Below are 21,578 nucleotides of genomic sequence, written 5' to 3'. Positions count from 1 at the left end.
AGCGTCTGGTCAAAATGAATCCATTCTGCAGTGGGTTTCTTCTGAACAAGTGCAATTGTATAAATACATATCTCTCTATCTCTCTCTCTCTTCCTCTTTCTCTCCATGATCACTGTACACAGCTGCTACCTAGTGCTTGTTCTAATATACCAAACTACTGGAAATGACTGTGGCCCTGTATTCTTCTTTGTGGGACAGATCACACGACAGTGCTGGACATTTACAAGAAATGAGTCATACGTCACCATGTATGAATTTCCACCTGCTGCCACACTATATTTCCCAACTTCCAATCATACAGCACTGCACTGTGCCCTTATGCAAACGACCATGCAGGTGCTCGCAGTCCTTACGCTATGGTGGCTGAACCAGGTGTAGCAAAGGGTTCTTTGAGCAATGTCTTAGAATGTCCCACTTTTGGTTCCATAAAGAACCATTTTTGTAAAAGAGAAGCGAGTGTGAGGAACCTTTTTAAGGCCAAAGAAGATTCTGCAAGCTCACATATCTTTCACAAAAAGTTCTATGGCATGGCCTGTTGTGAGAGGCCGTTACAAAGACCACTTTAATCATTTAAAGGTTCTTCACTCTGTACCACCTTTATTTTGCACAGTGCTTTGCCAGCAATGGCTTATTACTTAATGTTCTTCATCTCAGTACCATTATTATCTTTCTCCAATGTTTTAAATCCAGATTTCAGTATTAAACACACTGAAGCAGGATTCACACAATACGATCAAATCCAATAGCTCATCGTCAGAAGGTTGCCTTCTGTGTTTTACTATTAAAAGTTAGCACAATATTAATACTGATATAGCTGATATCTGATATTTTACTTGCAATAGATTATTCTGCGATATTAAAACACCCCGTATACACCTGCATTCAACAACCAAAACCCCAGTAACAATTTCTGTGCAATGAGCAAATCTGCATATTCTGTCCCATACAGATTTCAGTCTGACTAACCAGAGTCACATTTTACTACACAGTGTAAAATAATATGGCTAAAATCTTTTTAGGAAACAACCCAGGTACTTGTCACAGGAAGTATCCAGTGGTAAACAGATATACCACATTTCACAAATCCAAGGTCTGATCTAACTCTAGCTTGGTCAGAAAAGACATGGAAAATAAGCATGGGTGTTTACTGCAGTTGGGTCAGGTACATTACCCACAACCTTTATCTTGTTACAGTTGTTGCAGAATTGCCAAAGGTTTTAGTGTCAGCCAACACAAGGCACAGTATAAGGTCATTGTGTTTAGTAGGCTAGATTTCAATCTACAAGTCTAGGTTTCTAGACATCACAAGAAACTAAAGCTACCATATGGATGTCTTGGTCTGAGCAGTGCACAATTAAAAGTCCCTTTAAATCCATCTGAAATGTGTGTGATGGTGTCAGCACAGAAGCAGTGTGTTCATTCTCATTAGACACTGGGCCTGTAACAGATACTTGAGAGAGCCGAAGCAAATCTAACATGAAGAACGGGGTAGACATCATACGCCGTGTGCATTAAGCAAACAAAGCAGTGACTGTGGCAAGTGTTTCTGTAATGTGAGGGGGCTAAATATTGAAAATACATCAGCATATAAAATATGAGAAACCTCAATTTCACTGCTAGCTAGAACATAATATTCTAAGGTTTTGCAAGCAATTTTCTTTCAGGTCAATTTAAGATCTGACACAGATTAAGCCTAAGGAAGGCTAGTCTATATCCAAAATGAAAACCACTGTAGATAAACAGCCTTCATGCAGAGAAAAGCTATGGCTACTAAGTAAGCTAAACAAACTGGTGTCATTTGTGAAGGGTGTTTATATGTTAATCATATATCATATACAACCAACAAAACCAAACCTGATGAGATTTCTCTTTAATCATGTTTAATCACATTTTGAATAAATACCATAAACACTCAAATCCTTCATTACATTTAACCCACAAAATGTCACAGCATCGGACCTGCGTCCAGATGCATTCAAAATAAATAAAAATAAATGTTTTAAAAAATATATTGTCAAGCCTTCCTACATCCTTCCTTATGAAATGTGTTTCCCTTTTCCAAATCTTTGTGCTTCACAGCTTTTCCAGAAATCATATTCGCAGCACTTGCCTTCACCCTTGACAGAACCCTTTAAGATACAATTCTACATGGATCACATGTACACATACCGGTTCAAATACCTAAAAGTCACACAAATACTTAAACGCCTATGGAGAAATATCTGAGGGAATGAAATAAATGTGTCATCACTGTTTTACAAGCCAACTTTTGGTGTGCTTTACAATAAAAGCACCAGTTGAAAGCCTTACATTTTCTACAATGTGTTGACAGCATTCAAGTTTATAGAATAGTCATCAATCACTGATCATACAGTCATGTAAAAAAAAAAAAAAAAAGGACATGCACAAAAACCTTTGTCTTTAACTTATTTAAGCATACGGACAAAGAAAACTGAAGAAATGCCTTTTAAAAATAATTTGTAAAATGTAATTAATAGAAATGCAATTTCTATAATTCCTCTGGTGAGGAAAAAGTTAGGATGCCTCAAATTTATTAATATTTAAAATAAAATTTTAAATCAGAATCAGGAGCAGCACATCGTAAGAAGGCAGGTTTCACTTAGGAATGAAGTGATGGACAGCCTTGCTTGGAGGAGACCATCAGAAGGATCTGCATCATGCAGGTCTACTAAATGAGTAGGCGAGTCTGGCTCCTCCACTAGTCACTGGGTTTGCACTGTAGTTACAAATTTGACAACATGGCAGTACAATTTTGGCTTAATTTCTACAGAACGTCATCCATATTTTCTACAGGCATTGGTATGGTTTGTTCTTGATGGTTGAAGTGAGTGGTATCACAATGGCAAGATCCAGCACTCTGATGCTATCAGCTAGAAGGCTGTAGAAGCATATACAGTATGGGAAGCGATTTAATAAAAATCTCAGAAGAATTAAAACATATCCACTGTCTGGAAATTATTTTACAATTAAAATAATAGCTAACTTGGCCTGGTCAGGCTGTCCTAGCAAGCTCACTTTCTGATGGTAGATGCATGTACTACCTGTAGGTCCTGTTATGATATTTTAGTATCATTGGAAACTTCTTTATGCATCTCGTGGTCAGCTCTTGGGCTAAGCTTGCCATCCTTTTCACATGACTGTATGTCTACAGTTGCTTAACTGAAAGAAACATTTACCATAGCAACGGACTTAGGAACTCTGTCTCAGGGTTTGTTGAGGTGATAGCTCTTAGTTGTTCATGATGTTCAATAAATCTGCTGGGAAAGCTGATTAGATAATGTAGTTGCAGGCTGGAGAAGGTATATTTGGTGTTCACTTGCTGGTAGCCATAATTTTGATGTACTGCAGAGCGCTGTGAGCTGCATCATTGTGAGCATTACTGCAGGAGATTCCTGTGCCATGACACACTGTAATAGGTGTGGTGGACAGCTCTGCCAAACACTGGTACTGCCCATTAACAGTAAGTTCATCTGGAAGAAAAGACAAATGAATACCTCTTTGAATGTCTGATACCTTCAATCTCTTCTAATGCTGTATCATTTGACATGAAAACTACTCATAATCAAAACTCGGCATCTGTGTACATAAGGTGTGTAAGCGGCAGTGGGTAATTTATGCATGAACACACCCTTAAAAATGTACAGAAGCAAGATAGTTAATGCAGAAAAAAAGCAAGCTCACCTATGTCAAAATAAGTAACCTCAAAGCCCTGCTCCTGAGACAACTCCAGCATCATCTGTACATAATCAGTGTTTGGGATACTGAGAGGATTCCTCCTCAGTAAAGCAAGCTTCTCCAGCTTTGAAGTCCGCAAACTCTCCAAATATACTTGTGGCTTTGGACTCTGGGGAGAGTTACGAGACAATTGCTGGTCAGATCTTCAGGTTTCAGCAATGTAATTAGTTAAAACAGAAGGCTTTGATTATCAGTGGCTGTGAGCAGATGCTAATCTTACCCATGTAATCTCAGGAGAGCCTGAAAGACTTTGTAGTTTTTCCAACATCTTTTCTGCCGATACCCTCTTGGCATTCTTTTTAGAGCTTCCTGTACCTAATAATACAATTCGGTGCAGATCATAAAGGCATACATTAGATATGATAGCTGCGATGATGCTGTCAAGTTCAGCCTAACACAATCTAATGCAGAATATGCATACCTGTCTCAGAAAGCGTCTCCAATCTGCAGGTAACTGTAAACTCTTTCTTATGAGCTGGCCCTGCTTCCAAACACACTACATATTCTGGCAGACGCCAAGCCCTCTGCATCGCTAGCTCCTAGGAAATGGACACAGTTCAGGAAAGAGCATGAGGATTTGACTATCTGGCTTTCCACAGTACATTAAATTGTACACTGCATGTTACAGGACAGCATAGCTAGTTGATTCTAAACCATCTATTGCAAAATATTCACTCAAATATAATATAGTATAGTTTAACAGTAATTTTTTCCAATAATGCAATGTAAGCATTATAATGTGTTTAGGAAAGCACAGTGGGTGACATACCTGCAATACTCCTACTGGATTGGGCTGGTCATTTGTTTCACCACCATAGCCATTATTCTCAGGTTTTGGGGTATTAGGGCTTTGAAGGGCATGAGAAAATGTTAGATGAAGCCATTTATTTATATATATATATATATATATATATATATTTACAATATTAAGATACACTATGTCCAAAAGTTTATAGACAATTGCATTTTCATTTTTTCCTCTGAAATCAAGGGTGTATATTGGCCCGTTTTCCCCGTTTTCTCCGTTTTTTGTTATAACTGCCTGTACTCTTCTGGGAAAGATTTACAGTTGACTTTAAAACATTTCTATGAGAATGTGACTGCATTCAGCCAGAAGAGCATTTGTGAGGTGAGGTACAGGTGTTGAATATTCCCTCTAGCAGACGCTTGATGTTTCAAGGACATTACACAAACTGGGAGCGCAACTGGACACCTGTCAGCAAGGGGTGCACCTTAAAGTAGCTGAACTCACTAATTCAACTAAAAGGGGGGTTCTAGATGCTTTGGGGCACACAGAGTACATCATAAACTGTGGTATGGTGGGTACGCACCTATTTTCAGTGTCCAACTCTAGCCTTTTCAGAGCAGCTTCGGCTGCCTCATGTTTGGCAGCCTTTTTACTGGGCCCCTGACCTGTATGGAGCAAACAGGAACGTTAGCTAGTTACATAAAAATGATGGAGTCAAACGTGGTACTAAAAAGCAGTGGTTTAATAGACAGCAAAGAACAACACCGTTAATGTGCTCGGAACAAGCAGCACGGTTAGCTGACATACGAGCAGTCACACTGAGAGAGGCTGACCTGTACAAGTGACGTCCCCCACGGTGACGCTAAAGACGAAGAAGGGCTGATGAGCCTCTCCATCCGCTTTCTCCATAACATAGACTGGCAGCGTGCCTGTTTTAGCGCCGTACTCATGAAGCACCTGTATGGGGGTTTTATCAGCAGCAACGGGCTGAACCGCCAAAGCCGGCCTGAAAGAGTGAAGAGGGATAAAAGAATAATATGGTAGCTTAGCCATAATGCTAACGCGACGTGCCCGGCTAACACGTATATAAGCGGACAGCTGTCAGGTGGTTTGCCCAACGCGACGTTAGCGTTCAGGCAACAGCACTAGCTACTAAACAGCAGCAACAAGGATATTACGTGGGGCACAACATAGCTAGCATAGCTAGCTAACATCTGCTATTTAGCGCTACAGCTGTGTGTCCACACAGTCAATATCATGCTACCAAGCTAAGTAGCTTATTTTGCTCAAGTTACTTCATGAACTGATCGGTTTAGGTGGAGGTTTACGTTGAACTTAAACCGCTTTCTCTGTGTTTTAAGGACAGGCTTGCTACCAGTGCAAGCTTTGACAGTTTCAACACGTTAAATGGCTTTTACTAAAGTTAAGGTGCTAGCAGACAAGCTAAAAACAGGTTTGGGAGATCTTTCGGAAACAACAGATATGTGATTCTATTAAATGTCTGTTTAATGTTACCAAAAACCGCATGATAACTTAGCTAAAGCTGAACTTACTGAGATTCAGTCATTATTGAAACAGATGTGCTCCCCACACTTCTTGCAGCATCCAAAATTAGGAGACTCTCTTGGAGGTTGGAGTCGCGTTTGAGTTTGTATCCAATTAGAAAGCGAGTATTTAAATTGCCATGCAGTTTGACCAATACGCTTCTAGGATTCAACTTTCATCCCGCCTTCTTACGCGGTAAGCCAATCGCTGCTGTCATTTCCAAGTTTCACGGGTTACGTGTAGAGTATGGCTCTGGAGATCGCTGTATTTTGCTGAACTGCGCTGACATTTAAAAGGACTTTATTCTTTACTCGTTAAACACGATGTTTTCTTTCTGACGTAGGATGACAATACGACCTTGGGATGTAAAAAAAAAAAAATGCGTCGGGCCAAGATTTTTGCGTAACAATTGCGTAACCTTTTCTGATCCTCGCATTGATCTCACGTCACGCCAGTGTTTGTCTCAGCAGGTGCCACCGGTTTCTTACAGCTTCTTAACTCGTCCCGCCTTCTCACCCCCACAACTGGTCTATGCACGAAGGCCGTTCTCGGTCTATGTCCTATCTGCATGAAGCCATTGGCCAAATTGCGCCAACTACAGCCTAAATATGCCTAAACGTACAAATGTAAATAAAACAAATCATTTAGAAAAGAACAACCCTGTGGTCTCTATCTCTATAGTGGACCCAATAATCAAATCAATCACAGGCCGTATAGCCTGTCAGACACACCAGGAGGACTAAAAAGTATCCAGTGAAATACTGGAATTTTTATGGCACGTGACTTTATTCATCTGTGGTCTATATTATATATAGACTGTTAAGGCTATTTAGTCTATAGTCACCTTAATTTATGTCATTCTGATTTTCTATCTACCTTTTACCGCACGATATGTAGAGATACTGATTTCAGTCAATCCTGCTTAGCTCCTGACTTAAACAATTTGTTGCTGTCCATAACGTAATTCTCTCTTCAGTCAGTTTTCCCATGGCAGTCGTGTATGATGATGAGTTGTTAAAGACATGTGCCAGGTAGCATAAAACTCTCCTAAGGCAGTTACTTAAGTGTATTGCTTAAAATCCCTCAAACGTTTAACTTGGCTAGGAGAAAACAGTAAGGCATTTACTACAGTGACCGACGATTTGCTGCGTTGACGTTCCACTGTTTCCATGACAACGACTCATCAGCGGAAAGCCCGTTCACTGAGCAGCGCTGTTTGAGAGCTGCCGTATTGAAGCTAGCTCACCAAACTGCACAGAGAAAACAAGGACAGAAAACCAAACTGGACCGAGCAGGACAAATGTATTTTTTTAGAGCAATACGGCAAAAGAAAGGCAATTCTGAAGAGTCGATTCAATCCAACAATAACGGCTGAGAATGTAAAAAAAAATGTGGTAAGAAATAACAGATATAACCAGCAGCAGAAAAGCAACATCTGTCTTTACTAAAAAAAAAGAACTGAGCAGGTCCAACAAAACCAGTGAGAAATATCTACAGTACTTAACTAAGGTTAACACAGTAGAAGCCTCGGAGGAAGAGCACAACTGAAAACCTCAGGAGCAAGTGTGTACACACAGAGCTGGCTGGATCTTTTAAGTATTTAATGTTTGGTTACTATTTAGTTTGGCAGTTATTATTGCCTATATGCCAGGGACAAAATGATACATAAATGACAACCTGTAATTCATTCAGAAACTCAAACATAACTACCTGATTTGCCAAATTGAGGAAACAAACTGTATATTGTTTTTCGAGAAGTGTATATTTTTAAAGGCACTAGTGGCTTATCATGCATCAATTTCAAACTTTCAACATTTAGTCTGGTACAATCATGTTTAAGCATTACAAACTCTGAAACCATTTCCTTACAGCTGCAGTTCATAATTAGTAAATGCACATTCATTTGTAGAATATAAAAATATACATTTAATTTTGTGTAATATACATTTAAATGTGCTTGATACCTTTTTTGAGCTAATTAAATACATTACATTACGATTGTTTAACCATTTTCAGTTCAGTTTGGCATATTTAGTATGGCACATTTGTTTTAAGTCACATTCAAGTTAAAAAGGTTAATGCAAATGTGCACACAGGAATGTTTCAAGTAAGCAACATGTGAAACTAAAAAATACAAAATGATCTATCTACTCATTTATTTTTTGGGATGTAAAGCAAATTAGCTCATAATGTCATCTAGCGACATTTAGTACCTTTTTGAGCAGGCTTTACCTTTTTTTTGTAAAAATAGTAGTTGGCAACAGTGTATGCAGTTCTTCCTCTCTGTATGAGACAAAGTCTGGCACTGTGGCACGGCTATCCGTGAGTCCAGTTGCTTGTTTTCTCCCCTATTAAATAATTTTGTTTGCCAAAGCCAGGCGATGGTCAAAAAGTATACCAAAGCCCTTAACATTCCAGAAGACAGTTCCAGTTAAATGAAGTTTAGGAGGGTGGAAGGCTCTCTGGAGGAACAGGGAAGACGACTCTCTTTCTCAGCGTGAATTCTGGCTGTGGGATCTGCTTTTTTGTTCCACTTCTGTCAGTCTTCCTGCTGACATCATTGTTCACTTGAGTCAGGATGGACAGCAGATCAGTCCCCCTACAAAAGAAATACAAATGTCTCACATCACCATATTCCTTTCCCACAAATATCGTCTGGAATCGTTTTTGCTTTTAATTGCTTTTCAACCCAAACATTTCTTCCCATTTCTTAGACTGAATCTGGCAGTTGTTCTTTACATTGTGTCAAAATCTCAAGATGAATGTTGTTAATGTTGTTTGTGGTGCCCAAAAAAAAAAACACAACTGATATTATGACATTTGTGTAGGGGCACACGCCTAGGGATTACTATGCAAGCAAATGAATAGACACGTGAATCTGTGTGTGCTCACCTTGGCACCTGCTGTTGGAGGTTCTTACACAGTGTCTGTATGAACCAGGTTCCATGTACTTTCTCCCTGTATGAGACAAAGTTTGGCACTGTAGCCATGGCCATTAGGAAGTCCGCCCTTGCAGGTATGGACTCTTTGGGTACCAGAGCGTCAGAGAAAACACATTGCTCCATGCTGTCTGACTGCAGGAATGCAACCTCCTGGCTCTGTATGCCCCTGCAGGCCTGGATAAAGAAGAGTTTGGGTTTGTCAATGAGTGAGGCGCAGTGATGACCATCCAGCGGCTTCATCAGCTCCCTCAGTTCCACCTTCTGACCGTCCACTCCGTACACACCGCCATCATAGCCGTGAGTCAGCACACAGCACACCACGCAGTCAGCCTGTCTGTGGTCACGATTGCGCAGATCTTGTAATGCCTTCAGCATACGTTTCTTATCACAGTCACGCACCACCTCGGTCTTAAATCGCAGCCATTTGAAGACATTCACTAAACTTTCTGTACAGGAAATACAGATAGACACAATTGTTGGCAAACAATTAATCTAATTCTACTTAAAGCAAAAACATCATGCTATAAATCAGGATATATGTGATCTGATCTATATGCAACTGTTTTACTCACTCTCATCTGCATCTGTTCCCTCTCGGTTGTTCAATGAAACCAGACTCTTTGAGAAGTCGTAGTTGTTGATGATCAGGCAAAATCCTCTCCAATCTCCTTTCATATCATACTCCTCCAGTGTCTACAACACAAAGTATTACAATAGCTGTCCGAGCAGACTGAACAGACACAAATAAACCACCTCTAAGGATATAAGGACATGGGGAGCATGTTACCAAAGTTCTATGCTGGTACGGGTCAGGAGAACTCAGGCTTGTTTCTTCAGCTATTGAGCTGAACCTCCCATGATGAGATTGTGCTAAGAACACAACATTTATAAATCAGCAGTAGAATGGGCTCAGTAGGACAAAAAAAAGGTTGTGGGTGCATGATTACCTTGGCCGGAACTTTCAGTGAGGCTCAGATTAGCAATCTGGCCCTCCACATTGTCACCTCAAGACCATAACACACAGGACACACAATCAGCTGAAGTACCAGTTTAGGTTACTGCAAATCTACACTAAACAATTTTGATCAATAATTGACAGTGCTAGTGTACATTAATCCAAGACCGGATTAAATCAGACTTTTAGCAGGATTAGCACAATGTGTTTTCAGTACAATGTCAGTACATTTACAGACAAAACATTTTCAACCCCCCTGCGATACATTTTTTAAACAGTAATATTTCAGCTCATTTTATACATTTGATATTCACCTGAGAACGAGGACAGTGACATTCGCTCCTGTGGACAAAATAAAACAAACTGTGAGTGATATCATTTTTGTAATATTCCGGATAAGGATAGGAAGCTAAAATGTAAACTGACCTCAGACCAACTCTGAGAAAAATATGAACGTGGGCACATCACTTTACTCAACATTGAACCTACAACAAGAAGTATAATATTGAATAAATCATATACTCTTTATATACATTTGCATACTTAATATACTACTATACTGTGACTATACCTTGTTGTGCAGCGTAAGTAGTGTCCATGTTTTGAGGTATAGATTCAGGCTAAAGGGATGACAGATTTGGCAAATGAAAATCAGATTAGTAACAGAAACTGAAATGTTTTGAAGTTTTGAAGGAAATAGTGTGACATGGTGTTTTGTGCAAGCACATTGTTTTTGCAGTTCTTTTCTTTTTCTCTCTCTCTCCCCTGATAAGGTAGCTTATTAGTAGCTCATAATGTAAAGATTTCCTCTGGTGTTGAAATGTGATTGGGTACTTTACCAGGTTTGATTGTGCTGCCTGAAGTTTCAAACAGGGGCACCCAAATTCCACACCATGTAGAACTCTGCTCTGTTTACTTCCTTAGGCTATAAAGTGGTATAGTGGTTGTAATTCCTAAATGGTGAATGCACTATTTGCATGCCTCTGCATGTTTATAAGGACCATAGTGCATAGTGATGGCTGCAGAAGTAGAATACCTGAACTGGTCTGACGGTTACAGAGGAGTCCTGAATTTTAGTTCTATCCTGAGGAGCGATGTCAGCACCTACGAAAAGCCAAAAGTTGGACCTTAGTTCAGCAAACATATATGCATGTAGTAACAGTCTATATTGCATAGAATATAAGCCGAACTCCATGCACTGCCAAGAAGTGGAGATGGCAAAGAAACAGCCAAACAGGAGAACATCTGATGATGATTTAGTATCAGGCCAGGGTGAAAAGCTGTAAAAACCTAAACAGGTGTTTTAACAGTGGAGGGACCTTTAATGTGAAGGACATGAAAATAGATGAGTAGATTGGTCTGTTTCTGTTAGTATGTAGTTCATGTAATTTTGCTGTTTCATGAAACAATAGGTCAGTAAATGTCATGTGTGTGATTTCTAATCCTAACTGGTTTTATGACCCAATAAATCTTTCTCTAGATTTGCTGACTTGCTGAAAGTGATTATCCATTCATTAACTCCTATAATTACTCAAATAACATTAGTTCATGGCCATTACTATTAAAAATACCTGGGAGAATGACTGTATACATACACAGACAGGAAGTACGCATTAACATAGAAGATAAACATCATACAACTGTTACTCACCACTGTTCATTTTAAACTGAGTGACTTTTCTCTGTAAAAAGGGAGCGACTGTGCCAATAATTCTTTCTATAGGTTCCAGATTATCAGCAGCCAGGAGACCTCCCTTTTCCATCTCCCAAAACAATTGTAGCACTGTCTGCAAATAGTATCAAAACTTAATAACTGTATTTGATATTTTCCTATTAGCCTATTAGTAGTTTTAATACAAATACAGAACAATCGTGGGACTCGAGCTGTGAAAACTGGCCATGTCTGTGACTCACCAAGTCTTTATCCAGTGTTTTGCGAGGTAGATTTTGGTTCAACAAGAACTTAATGCTCTTGAGATCCTCCGCTGAGATGTTCTCCGCCAACTCAAACAACAGCTGTCTACACGCAAAGGATATTTACAAAATTATTAAGTCATATAGCAAAGCATAGCAAACAATCCAATTTAAGAAAATCATTTGTTTTTAACTGGTATCTTGGATTTAACAGTAAACAGAAAAATGTACAATCAATTATACAACCAGTGTGCCATGGCATATCACTGAAGTGCTGCTCTGACCTGTATGAGGAGATATGACTGGGGATTGTGGGCCGTGGACAAATGCACAGCTTCTGAAGTAAGCTGTTTTGTCTGGTAATTGTCAGCAGCTCTTGGAGAAGAGATGTGTCATGTGAGGACAGTAGGTCCTCCTTCTGCAGCAGAGAGAACAGTTCAGTGGCTGTAACCACGCTGCTGAGGTCCTTTCTGAGCAGGTCGGTGCAGAGGAAAACCAAGTCCAGCATCTCCTCCTGGCTGAGAGACTTCTGCACCTTAAGCAGCATCTCCTGGAACTGCAGCGCCTGTATTCATTAGGAGAAAACATTTGCATATAAGACAATTCACATTTACATGCCCACTTAAACATTTGCAGAATAAAACCAATAAGCAACATACTCTAATTACTCATAAATGACTAAAATAAGCTTTATATCAAAATAAAGGATCATGCATTGATCCTTGTGTAATGGACCCTTTTCACACATCTTTTAATGCTGTTAAAAGGAAGGTAAAGCAGGTAAAATCCCATCCGGTTAAGTGGGCGGCGGTTAAGTGAGCCTGTGGGCGGCGGCTCGGAATCGCCCGGGGGTAGGGCGATTCCGAGCCGCCGCCCACAGGCCCAAATAAAGACTTCTGCCTCGTTTAGGTTCATGTGTTTGGTTCAGTGTATCGATTCATGTTCGTGTGGTTCATGTGTTACACCTGGGACTGGGGGATACTTAAGGAGACTCGACACCACCATTTGGTGCTGAGAATGGAACCTATTGGAGCCTTCAGGATGCCCTGTGGTTCCTCTTTGGTCTCAGGTGGGTTTTGGTCAGCTCAGGCAGTTCACCCTGGTTCAGGAGGAGGTTTTCTCGGTTACTCACGCGCCAAGTGAGGCTTGCTTGCTTCAGGTCTAAATACTCAAGTCACCCATGCGCCAGCAAGGCGACCCACGCCTGCAGCAGCACGCTGCCGTTTCAGGTTAGGTCGGCCTTGCCGTTTTTGTCTAGCTGCTGATTCCCCAGCTCTCCTTGTCTATGTATTGAGTGCTGCTCGAGTGCCCGCTCAGTTCCCAACTTCTCCCAGTCCCAAGTTTATGTTCGCCATTTGTGTTGTCATGTTTTGGTTTTGTTCATGTTTTTGCCCTCTTATTGCTGCTCATGTTTTTTGTACTCTTGGTGTTCATATTTGTTTTGTTGAATAAGCCCTTGCATTGGATTCCATCTCTGCGAGTGTTCATCCCTTCACATCTGGCCTAACACGCCATGACAAGAAACATGATTAGGAGTCCAAAAATCGGAGTACATGTTGTCTCGAGCCTTTCTCATTTCTGTGATGCTTATTACTTTAGAATATTTTAATATTCAAGACTAACCATAAATCAATCATTAAATTCATAATCAATATGAATGAACCCTGTTAGATAACATCTTAATCATACATTTCTTTACATTTAGATATAATTAAAAGGCTCAATGCTAACTTTATACAACAGTATCAAAACAGACAAATATAATAAAAGTCTACTCTGTAAAACTAATGAACTGATTCATTTACCAACAGTGGCCAAGATGCGTAACCATGGTCAGATACTATAGATACATTCACCTCCTCACTCCTGACGTTCTCGTCCTTATCCTGGCTGCTAACATCTATTCCAAGCCGTGTTGATGCTCTTGAATAAACCGATTCTTAAATCTTGGGCTTCTAAAAGTTCTTTCAAGAGCAATGACAGGGTACAGCACCGACTCTGACCATGAACCGACTCGAAGGAATCTTTTAGATGTCGCTCTTAGCACACTGAACGCCAGTTGAGCTTGATGTATAGTTGAGTGGATATGTATAAGCAAAGCTGCCATAATAAAACAGGATGCAGTGAATTTCAATTGCCTCATAAAAGTATAGGCAGTACATTAAGATATCACTGTAACAGAGGATCCAGATATGGTAATAGAGGTGATAAGAACTATTTTTTTTAATGTTATGTCATTTGATTCGCCATGTTCACTTTAGTTACACTCAAATACAGCAAATACTAATAACAGTAAGTCCAACACACAAAAGTAGCACATATCAATGAGTAGCACAGCTCGTCAGAACAGCAGCATTTACTAAAATTGGGACCCTTTGAACTTTGGTTAGCCTGGATTAATTCGGATATTAGCATGTGCTTGGTCGGAGATGTATATAAAACGGCTCTGAGCAACACCTTAAAGCTGGACTGCGCCATGTCTTTGGGTTTGACCGAAAACGAAATTACCTGCGACCAGAAACCAGTCAGAAGTCAGAAGTCAGAACCCGGAAATGTGAAAAGGGTTCATGTGCATGTGCAGCACTTAGACCCATTCTTTCCTGAAGAGAACTCCTTTTATCTTAGAGAGGAATGTAGGAATGTTTTTCTTCAGTGAGCCCACTGGCTTCTACAAAAAGCTCAAATCTCCACACGTAGGTAGAGCACAGTCCTCGTGATTTGTTGAATGACTCAATCCGACCTCAAATAAGAGCCATCGACCTCTTTGACAGCCGCACCTCTCTTCCTACGATGTCAGCGGTCAATGTCAACACGGGCTCAAGCTGCTAAAGCTGTTAAAGTCGAGCGCATCACTGCTTGAACAACACAACCCGCGTAATTAATAAAGCAGTATCTCTCCTCTACCCCCACTAAACACAAGTTACCCTGTCTTACTGTTAGTTAGACGTGGGACGTGTGGTAAAACTACTAACCTGTTCCTCCATGACAGGAAGCGTCCTTTTGGCACAGTCAGCTTGAAGAAGGAGAAAGTTCCTCGAGATGTTTCATATTCAACCTAATGGGCGAGAATAGTCAGCTCACCTCTCCCGAGTTCCAGTGGAGGTTCGTCGACTGGGAAAAAGTTTTGTTTCTTGTTTTGAAATTGAAACTGAAACCGTGCAGACAGAGCTGGGCATAATCAGAGCAACAGTCAGAGCAATAAACGCCCGGGCACATAGCGGGCGCTGTAATAACTCTCAGCAAAGCGCAACACCAGACACAATCACACGTTTTGGATTAAGTAACACACCACATTGACAAAAGTATTGGGACACATGCCCATTAATGATTTCTTCCGAAATCAAGGGTATACAAGAATTTATCCTGCCTTTCTCTACTGTCCCGGGAAGGGTTTTCACATGGGAAATGGTCGATAACCACACGTGATCACAAAACCGTGTTTATTTCACGTGTATTTCTGTAACAGTCGGGGAAAAAAACATTTTTTTTGAAGACCATCTTAAACAGCTATTATTATTATTATTATTATTATTATTATTATTATTATTATCATCATCATCATCTATAAGTGACTAATAATGATTAAACGATTACATTGATTACATTGGGGAAAATACTGAGCTAGCATGTCAAAATGCAGATAAAACCTTTGACCTATTAAACAGATAATATAAACAACAAATGATGCAAATTACTTTATTCATCAGAAAAGTAGACTTCATGTAGAAAAGGCAGTTTCTGAGGTTAAAAATTTGACATTTTCTTGGTGCCCCAGGATTTTGGATGGGCTCCATGTTGCAAGCTGTTCAGGCCAACCTGTTGCACTTGGATTCGGAACCAGCCCCGAGTGAACTCCTTTAACTTTGAGAAATGGCTCTGTGACTCCTGCACAAAGGACTCTAGTGGGGAGACAGACAAAGAGTCAGGGTGAATTACAGTGTTAAATTGGTCTAATACACGGTTCTACATGCGTTTGCCTCTTTGTTGGTTTGAAATGGATAAAAACTGGCTGTCATCTGTATATTGCCATCTTGCCATATTGTGGTACCAAATTGTTGCACTTGTAACATTTGACAGGTATACATAATACACATCTGCAGCAGTGGGGCAGAGACAAGAGCTTTTTCTCGAAGGGGAATTCCACCAAATACTGGATTATTACAAAAAAAAAAAAAAAAACATTGAGTAGTTTCTTTATGTATCTTTACATACAATGGCAATAGAACCCATGTATCCATCTCATGCAACAGAATTATAAGACTTTGCATTTACACGCATGACGTGCGTCAGATGTCTGGTTCCTATCCTCATTTTTGTAAACTATTCAGATGAATTAGGTTTCCACAGAATGGTCCATTTTGCATCAAACCATTCTGTCTCATAACTGGTCCAGCCCACAATGCCTCTTTTGAGTCAACATTCCTCTACCGTTCATAGCCATAATCTCTATACTGGCCTTATTTAACTTCAGTAGATGAATACAGTCAACAGTACAGTGTTATTTAGGAAACTCAGTAGGCACTTATTACACTACATGTCCAAAAGTATCCAGGCACCCCTTGTAATAAGTGAACTGAGTTACACTAAGGAGACCCATTGTAAACAGTTTTACCCATTTACTCATTTATCATGAATCTATCTTCTTGACCCTGTCATTTATTCCTCTGTGAAAAGACCAAATACAGCCATTAAATTAGGACCATAAACCAGCCAAATGTGTCATAACCCAGCAAAGTTTAACACAGAAACATTTACATGCTACATCACTACGACAGGCTGGTAACGGGCATTTGCACTATTATGTAACACATGGGAATGCTAAAGATGAACCGCTCTTACGCATGAGGTTACCGCGACCAGTGCCTCTGTTGGCTAAAGAGGTTTGAAGCCCCCATTCACTAATGCTCCTGTTTCAGACGCCATGCTGAATAAGCAAGTCAGTTTTTATCTTCAAATTGCAGCTTCATGTCATTGTGAAGCTCCATTGACTGTAATAACGAGAATAATGCTGCCATCATTGCTACTCTAGACTCAGCCCACTGTTAACTGCACCATTTCACACTTGGTATATTTACTTATTATATTGCCCTACCGCCTCAGTCCACATGCTTCTTTCATTTTGAGTGACAGTTTTGTGATATTTAGCTTGTCTAAAAATGCAGGTGTAAATTGTGTCTTTCAGCTGTCACTCAAAGCACAGGTCATGTTATGTAATTCAGTGGTTCTTAAACAGGGGACCCCCAGACAGTCCAAAGCTTTGCACCAAGCTCATATTGATGTTCCATCCCCTGCTTCCAGTAACAGGGGTCCCTCAGTTTCAGGATCAGTTTTAATTCAATCTCAAGTGTAAAAAGAGATTTTTTCAAGTTTTGGGGCCATTTCTTTTGATTCATAGGTCAAAAAATTATAAGATTTTAAATGGTATAAAAATCATGCAAATCAAGATTTCTAGATTTTGATATAACAGTGTATAACAACGCTGTTGTTGGATTCTTATGACGTTGTGACAGCATATAGCAAAATAACAAATAATAATCAAAATGAAATAAATAAGTAAGTAAATAAATAAGTAAGTAAATAAATAAATAGAAACTATTATTATTATATTAATAGTTTAATAGTTTATTATTATATTAATTATTATATATATGACTAGTTCGGCCTGTGGGGTCATTGTGAACACAGTGGAGCATGTTCTGTAAATCTATTTACACTCTGAGATACCGTACATGTCCGAATGTTTGTGGACACCCAACGTGAATGCATTCAGCTACATTAAATTGCACCCACTGCTGACACAGATGTGCACACACACACAGCGTCGCTTTTCCCTTTAGAGAAGTATAGCCAATAGAATAGGACTCTCTGGAACAGATACACATGAACCTTGTCTGGAATGACGTTGCTCCATCCAGAACTTTTGGGATGAGTTGGGAGGTTGAGGTGGGGTAGTGATCAAACATCTTGACTTCACAAACACTCTATTCACTGAATGCAACCAAATCCTCACAACAATGCTCCAACATCTAGTAGAAAGCCTTCCCTGAACAGTGGAGACAGTTACTCCAAAAAAAAAGCACGACAACCTCTTTAATACCCTTGATTTTGGGGGGAGAAAAATGTGTCTATATGTTTTGATTGATGAATGATGTCTAAAACTCATGTCTAAACACCAAATACCTACTTTAAAAAAAATACACAGTACACAGTATCATGTTACAAATAGCAAGTTCAAATGAGCCATTTCATTCTGAATCATCAGCAAGATTGTTTTCATTGTGATTTTTATTATCTTGAATGTAATTAAAAATAGTTGAATAATTGCAAATTGCTGATGAATACAAAAAAAAAAGATTGGCTTTTCTCCACTGAAGTTTACAAGTGATCATAAATAAACAAGATCAAAAACATAGAAATGGCCAAAGCAATATACTTGACAGCTTTTAAAGATCACAGGAGTACACAGCACCAAAAAAAAGCTTGATCAATTCTTTTTTCATCTCTTCACATCTAAAATTCTTCTTTTAAACACTTAATTTTCATTGATCCAGATCTAGAAAAAGGCAAATTTTAAGTTGACCCAGCAATTACATGTAAGTACAGGCACCAGAAAGGGGGGGGGGGGTAAAAACACCAATTTAAAAAGGTACATAACTAAAGTGTAGCAAATTAATCATGTGTCCTGGGTGCATCCGAACACTTCCAAATGTGTTCCAAGATCCCTGAAGAACTCTGATACGAACAGATACTAACTTTTAGGAGTGCAATACAAAACATGAAATAGGAAATTACTGGAACTGCAATTTAGTTTGTAAAGCTCTGAGAGAGTTTATACAGTGTATTATAAACTAAATGACAGGTTATCTTCATTCCATATGAACTTCATGTTGGTGGTGTAAGCAATCAATTTAGCATAGCCAGGCATAACCCTGAGAAATGAGGTGTGTAAACATGGAATACAGGCAGAACTGCTGTACATTCTCTTTATGCGTGTCCACATTGGCATCATGCTCACAAAAAATAAACACTTGAAGAGTCACAGTTATGACCGGAGGGATAACACAGTGGCTGACATCTGCTGCTGAACAGAATTACTCTTAGTCTGCGGTTTTCTTTATAGCTTGACTTTGTCTGTAGTTTCGAACATGTTGACCCAACAGTGATATACACCAGTATATGAGAATGCAGCCTTTACATGGGCCCCTGTTGACCAAGTTGGTTATTGATGATAATATTGATTTTGTGTCAAGACTTTTGACTGTGTAGTTTCTCACCAGTCAGAGTTGTGAACACAGTGGTGGTCCCCATGTAAATGTATTGGGAATCCTTTCAATTTTGATTTCTAAATAAAAGTTCTGCACGTCTCTGCCAGTTATTGTGCGATTTCAGTTTTTACGGTGTCACAATTCTGATACAAATCACAATACTGGACTACGTGTAAATAAAAGAAAAGTTACATGTACACTTACATAGTGTCAGTATAATCCAAAGTTTCAATGGAAATAAAAGAGGAACATCTGGATGTTCTGATGTTAATAACCCAAGACTGTATATGTCCAAGACACATATGTCTAAATACTGATTGATAGGGACATATACACAATTCAAAGTTGTTACTCAAAAGAAAAAACACAGTGACACTCATGTCCAGGAGTGCAAATATCAAAAGACCCATTTAATTCTGTTGGTCAGCAGAACTGCATTAATGACTGCCAACTTATTCTGATTCTGTTGTACAAGGAGTAAAATTCATGAACCCACGTAGCTGCACTGTAGCTGCACTGTGAAAACGGACCTTTAGTTTAAAAAACTGCTAAATGTAATATCAAGCAATTAATCTGGCTTTAAGAAATATTTTTACTGAAAGAATGCAAAGCAAACAAAGTAAAAAATAAATATTTTACCTCAAAAACACTTCAAATCAACTACTTTTGAAAATCAACTACAGTAAAAAAAAAAAAAAAAAAAAAAAAAAAAATCTCTTATTTTACGGTCTATTAGATTCCTCATTATAGCGCGAGCTCGCGTCTCGTGGTCGGACTATTCTTCTACTAGTACAGAGTGATCTGTGTAATGCACCCTGCTGGCCTACTTACGGTCCGTGATGAGAGAGCGCGAGGCCGTGATGCGCTCTCCGGGCTGCGCGAGGTGCCGCCGCCCCAGCCCGTGGTTGCGGGACAGGACACAGTCCACGTAAAGGTCCCAGAAGACCTGCGCCAGGTCCCAGAACAGCGCGCCGTGCTTCCGGTTGCCCGACGACTTTAGAAACACCATGAGGTCCCAGAACGCGGGCACGGTGTCCGCGATCCGCGGCGCGCGCATCTCCAGCAGCAGCGCGGAGGAGGACTCCCAGCATTGAGGGTCCGCGCGGCTGAGAGTGAGAGGGTCCACCTGCCCGGGGCTCTGCCCCCTCAGTGGCACGGGCAGCGGCAGCGCGCACACACACACCAGCACTACAGCCTTGGCTAGGCGCGCGCTCAGGTGCTCGCGATCCATCTGCGGGAGGATTGGAAACAGCAGGCGGGCAAATGCAGGGAGCTTCTGGAAGCTGGTGTTTTCTGCCCTTAATAAAAGAAATGGTCCTGATGCAGAAAAAGAAAAGAACCCGAAATTAAAGAAACTTTAAACTGGTGGGATAAAGGCCAAAACATACACAGTAATAAAAATTAAAAAAGAAAAGAAAAATAAACAAGATCAAGCGTTCACATTTATGTAACATTTTAAAACGTTTCCATATAGAACAGAATAAAAACATGCAAAAGCCAAGTCTGCTCTTACCTTAGAGATGAAACAAAGAACTGCAGTGACAGGTTTGTTTGTGAAATCTCTTGAGCAACGTCAGTCTCATCAAGGGGGGCTGGCCAAGGTATTAGGCCCCTCTCTGCGTTTAACTAAAATGTTACTGTTGGGCTCAAGCTAATGGAAATCCGTCACAGGCACACACGGGTGCTGCTGATTTCACCAGAGGATGGCATTAAATAACGTCACACATATAAGAGCATCTGTAGACTATCCTAAACTCCGTAGCTGCAGAGAAACTCTGGCCTTTTTTGATGGTGCTTCTCAATACAGTTCAGGTCGAGATCTCACACCAGCCAGGCCATGCACTGACAAACCGTGTGACGCAGCAAATAATAAAAATACCCTTAATGTCCTGCCTCTTCTTGCAGTGACACGGACCGGGACCTTGGTATGCTTGTGCGGGAGTAGTCTGAAGACATTATCAGAGTTTCAGGTTTTCACTGTAAGAGTTGCAGTTGCTCTTCTCCTGCGTTTGTTTGTAGCGCCATGGCCTTCTTTAATGCCCCCTCCCCTCGTCTGACTGAATCTACTGCTAATGTATGCTAACCAGTGTATGACCCAAATCCCTGATATATAAATATAAATATAAATAAAATAAATATATTTTAAAGCCCAAAGTCTCGCGTCCAGACAATTCGTCATCACTCCCAGATGACTTTGCAAATGCTGAGAATCTTGCAGGGTCACTATTTGCAAGACCGCAACTACATTCCTTCTGAGATTAGTTCCCATCATGCTCCAGGTGAAAAAGTTTTAAAGAAGATAAACTGTTGGAGCAAATCGGAGCAAAAACAGAAGCAGCTTTTGACCTCTTGTGTGTGCAGAAGTTTGTTTACTAAAAATTACAATTTCGCCCCTCAAAAAAAAAAAAAAAAAAAAAAAAACGCCAGGAAACGTGCTTCCTGTTTGGCGCTGA

General features: G+C 40.0%; 3 protein-coding genes across 3 annotated transcripts; all 3 read right to left on the bottom strand.

The window, feature by feature from the left end:
• Positions 1-1,853: 1,853 nt before the first annotated feature.
• Positions 1,854-6,146, bottom strand: prkra (protein kinase, interferon-inducible double stranded RNA dependent activator). Its single transcript, XM_072685105.1, has 8 exons — positions 6,058-6,146; positions 5,338-5,510; positions 5,088-5,169; positions 4,526-4,604; positions 4,178-4,295; positions 3,977-4,071; positions 3,703-3,865; positions 1,854-3,491 (listed from the first exon to the last, which is right to left on the bottom strand). Exons 1-8 carry the CDS (start codon positions 6,069-6,071, stop codon positions 3,334-3,336), a joined length of 882 nt encoding a protein of 293 aa, XP_072541206.1. The 5' UTR covers positions 6,072-6,146; the 3' UTR covers positions 1,854-3,333.
• Positions 6,147-7,473: 1,327 nt separating this feature from the next.
• On the bottom strand, positions 7,474-15,029 carry casp10 (caspase 10, apoptosis-related cysteine peptidase). Its single transcript, XM_072685104.1, has 13 exons — positions 14,833-15,029; positions 12,145-12,425; positions 11,861-11,966; positions 11,598-11,733; positions 10,983-11,050; positions 10,518-10,566; positions 10,373-10,431; positions 10,261-10,288; positions 9,939-9,995; positions 9,779-9,861; positions 9,564-9,684; positions 8,942-9,437; positions 7,474-8,648 (listed from the first exon to the last, which is right to left on the bottom strand). Exons 1-13 carry the CDS (start codon positions 14,842-14,844, stop codon positions 8,492-8,494), a joined length of 1,653 nt encoding a protein of 550 aa, XP_072541205.1. The 5' UTR covers positions 14,845-15,029; the 3' UTR covers positions 7,474-8,491.
• Positions 15,030-15,604: 575 nt separating this feature from the next.
• Positions 15,605-20,756, bottom strand: LOC140560605 (protein FAM237A-like). Its single transcript, XM_072685103.1, has 3 exons — positions 20,639-20,756; positions 19,957-20,442; positions 15,605-15,759 (listed from the first exon to the last, which is right to left on the bottom strand). The coding sequence occupies exons 2-3, from the start codon at positions 20,354-20,356 to the stop codon at positions 15,605-15,607; spliced, it is 555 nt and encodes a 184-aa protein (XP_072541204.1). The 5' UTR covers positions 20,357-20,442; positions 20,639-20,756.
• Positions 20,757-21,578: the final 822 nt, after the last annotated feature.

The sequence above is a fragment of the Salminus brasiliensis genome, chromosome 8 (genome assembly GCF_030463535.1).
Source record: "Salminus brasiliensis chromosome 8, fSalBra1.hap2, whole genome shotgun sequence".
NCBI classification, from domain to species: domain Eukaryota; kingdom Metazoa; phylum Chordata; class Actinopteri; order Characiformes; family Bryconidae; genus Salminus; species Salminus brasiliensis.
The sequence above is the reverse complement of the archived record's forward strand: the minus strand, read 5'-3'. Positions and strand labels throughout refer to the sequence as shown.

Bases quoted from the DNA above. Each gene is read 5' to 3' on its own strand.
- casp10 (XM_072685104.1), bottom strand. The intron at 11,734-11,860 runs GTGAGTCACAGA...TACTATTTGCAG, and splicing joins AAACACTGGATAAAGACTTG to ACAGTGCTACAATTGTTTTG. The intron at 9,685-9,778 runs GTAACATGCTCC...TTTGTGTTGTAG, and splicing joins CGTACCAGCATAGAACTTTG to ACACTGGAGGAGTATGATAT.
- LOC140560605 (XM_072685103.1), bottom strand. From the start codon at position 20,356: ATGGATCGCGAGCACCTGAGCGCGCGCCTAGCCAAGGCTGTAGTGCTG. The intron at 15,760-19,956 runs GTAAGTAGGCCA...TCTCCCCACTAG, and splicing joins GCGCTCTCTCATCACGGACC to AGTCCTTTGTGCAGGAGTCA.
- prkra (XM_072685105.1), bottom strand. The intron at 5,170-5,337 runs GTCAGCCTCTCT...TGCTCCATACAG, and splicing joins GGGGGACGTCACTTGTACAG to GTCAGGGGCCCAGTAAAAAG. The intron at 4,296-4,525 runs GTATGTCACCCA...TCCATTTCCTAG, and splicing joins ATCCAGTAGGAGTATTGCAG to GAGCTAGCGATGCAGAGGGC.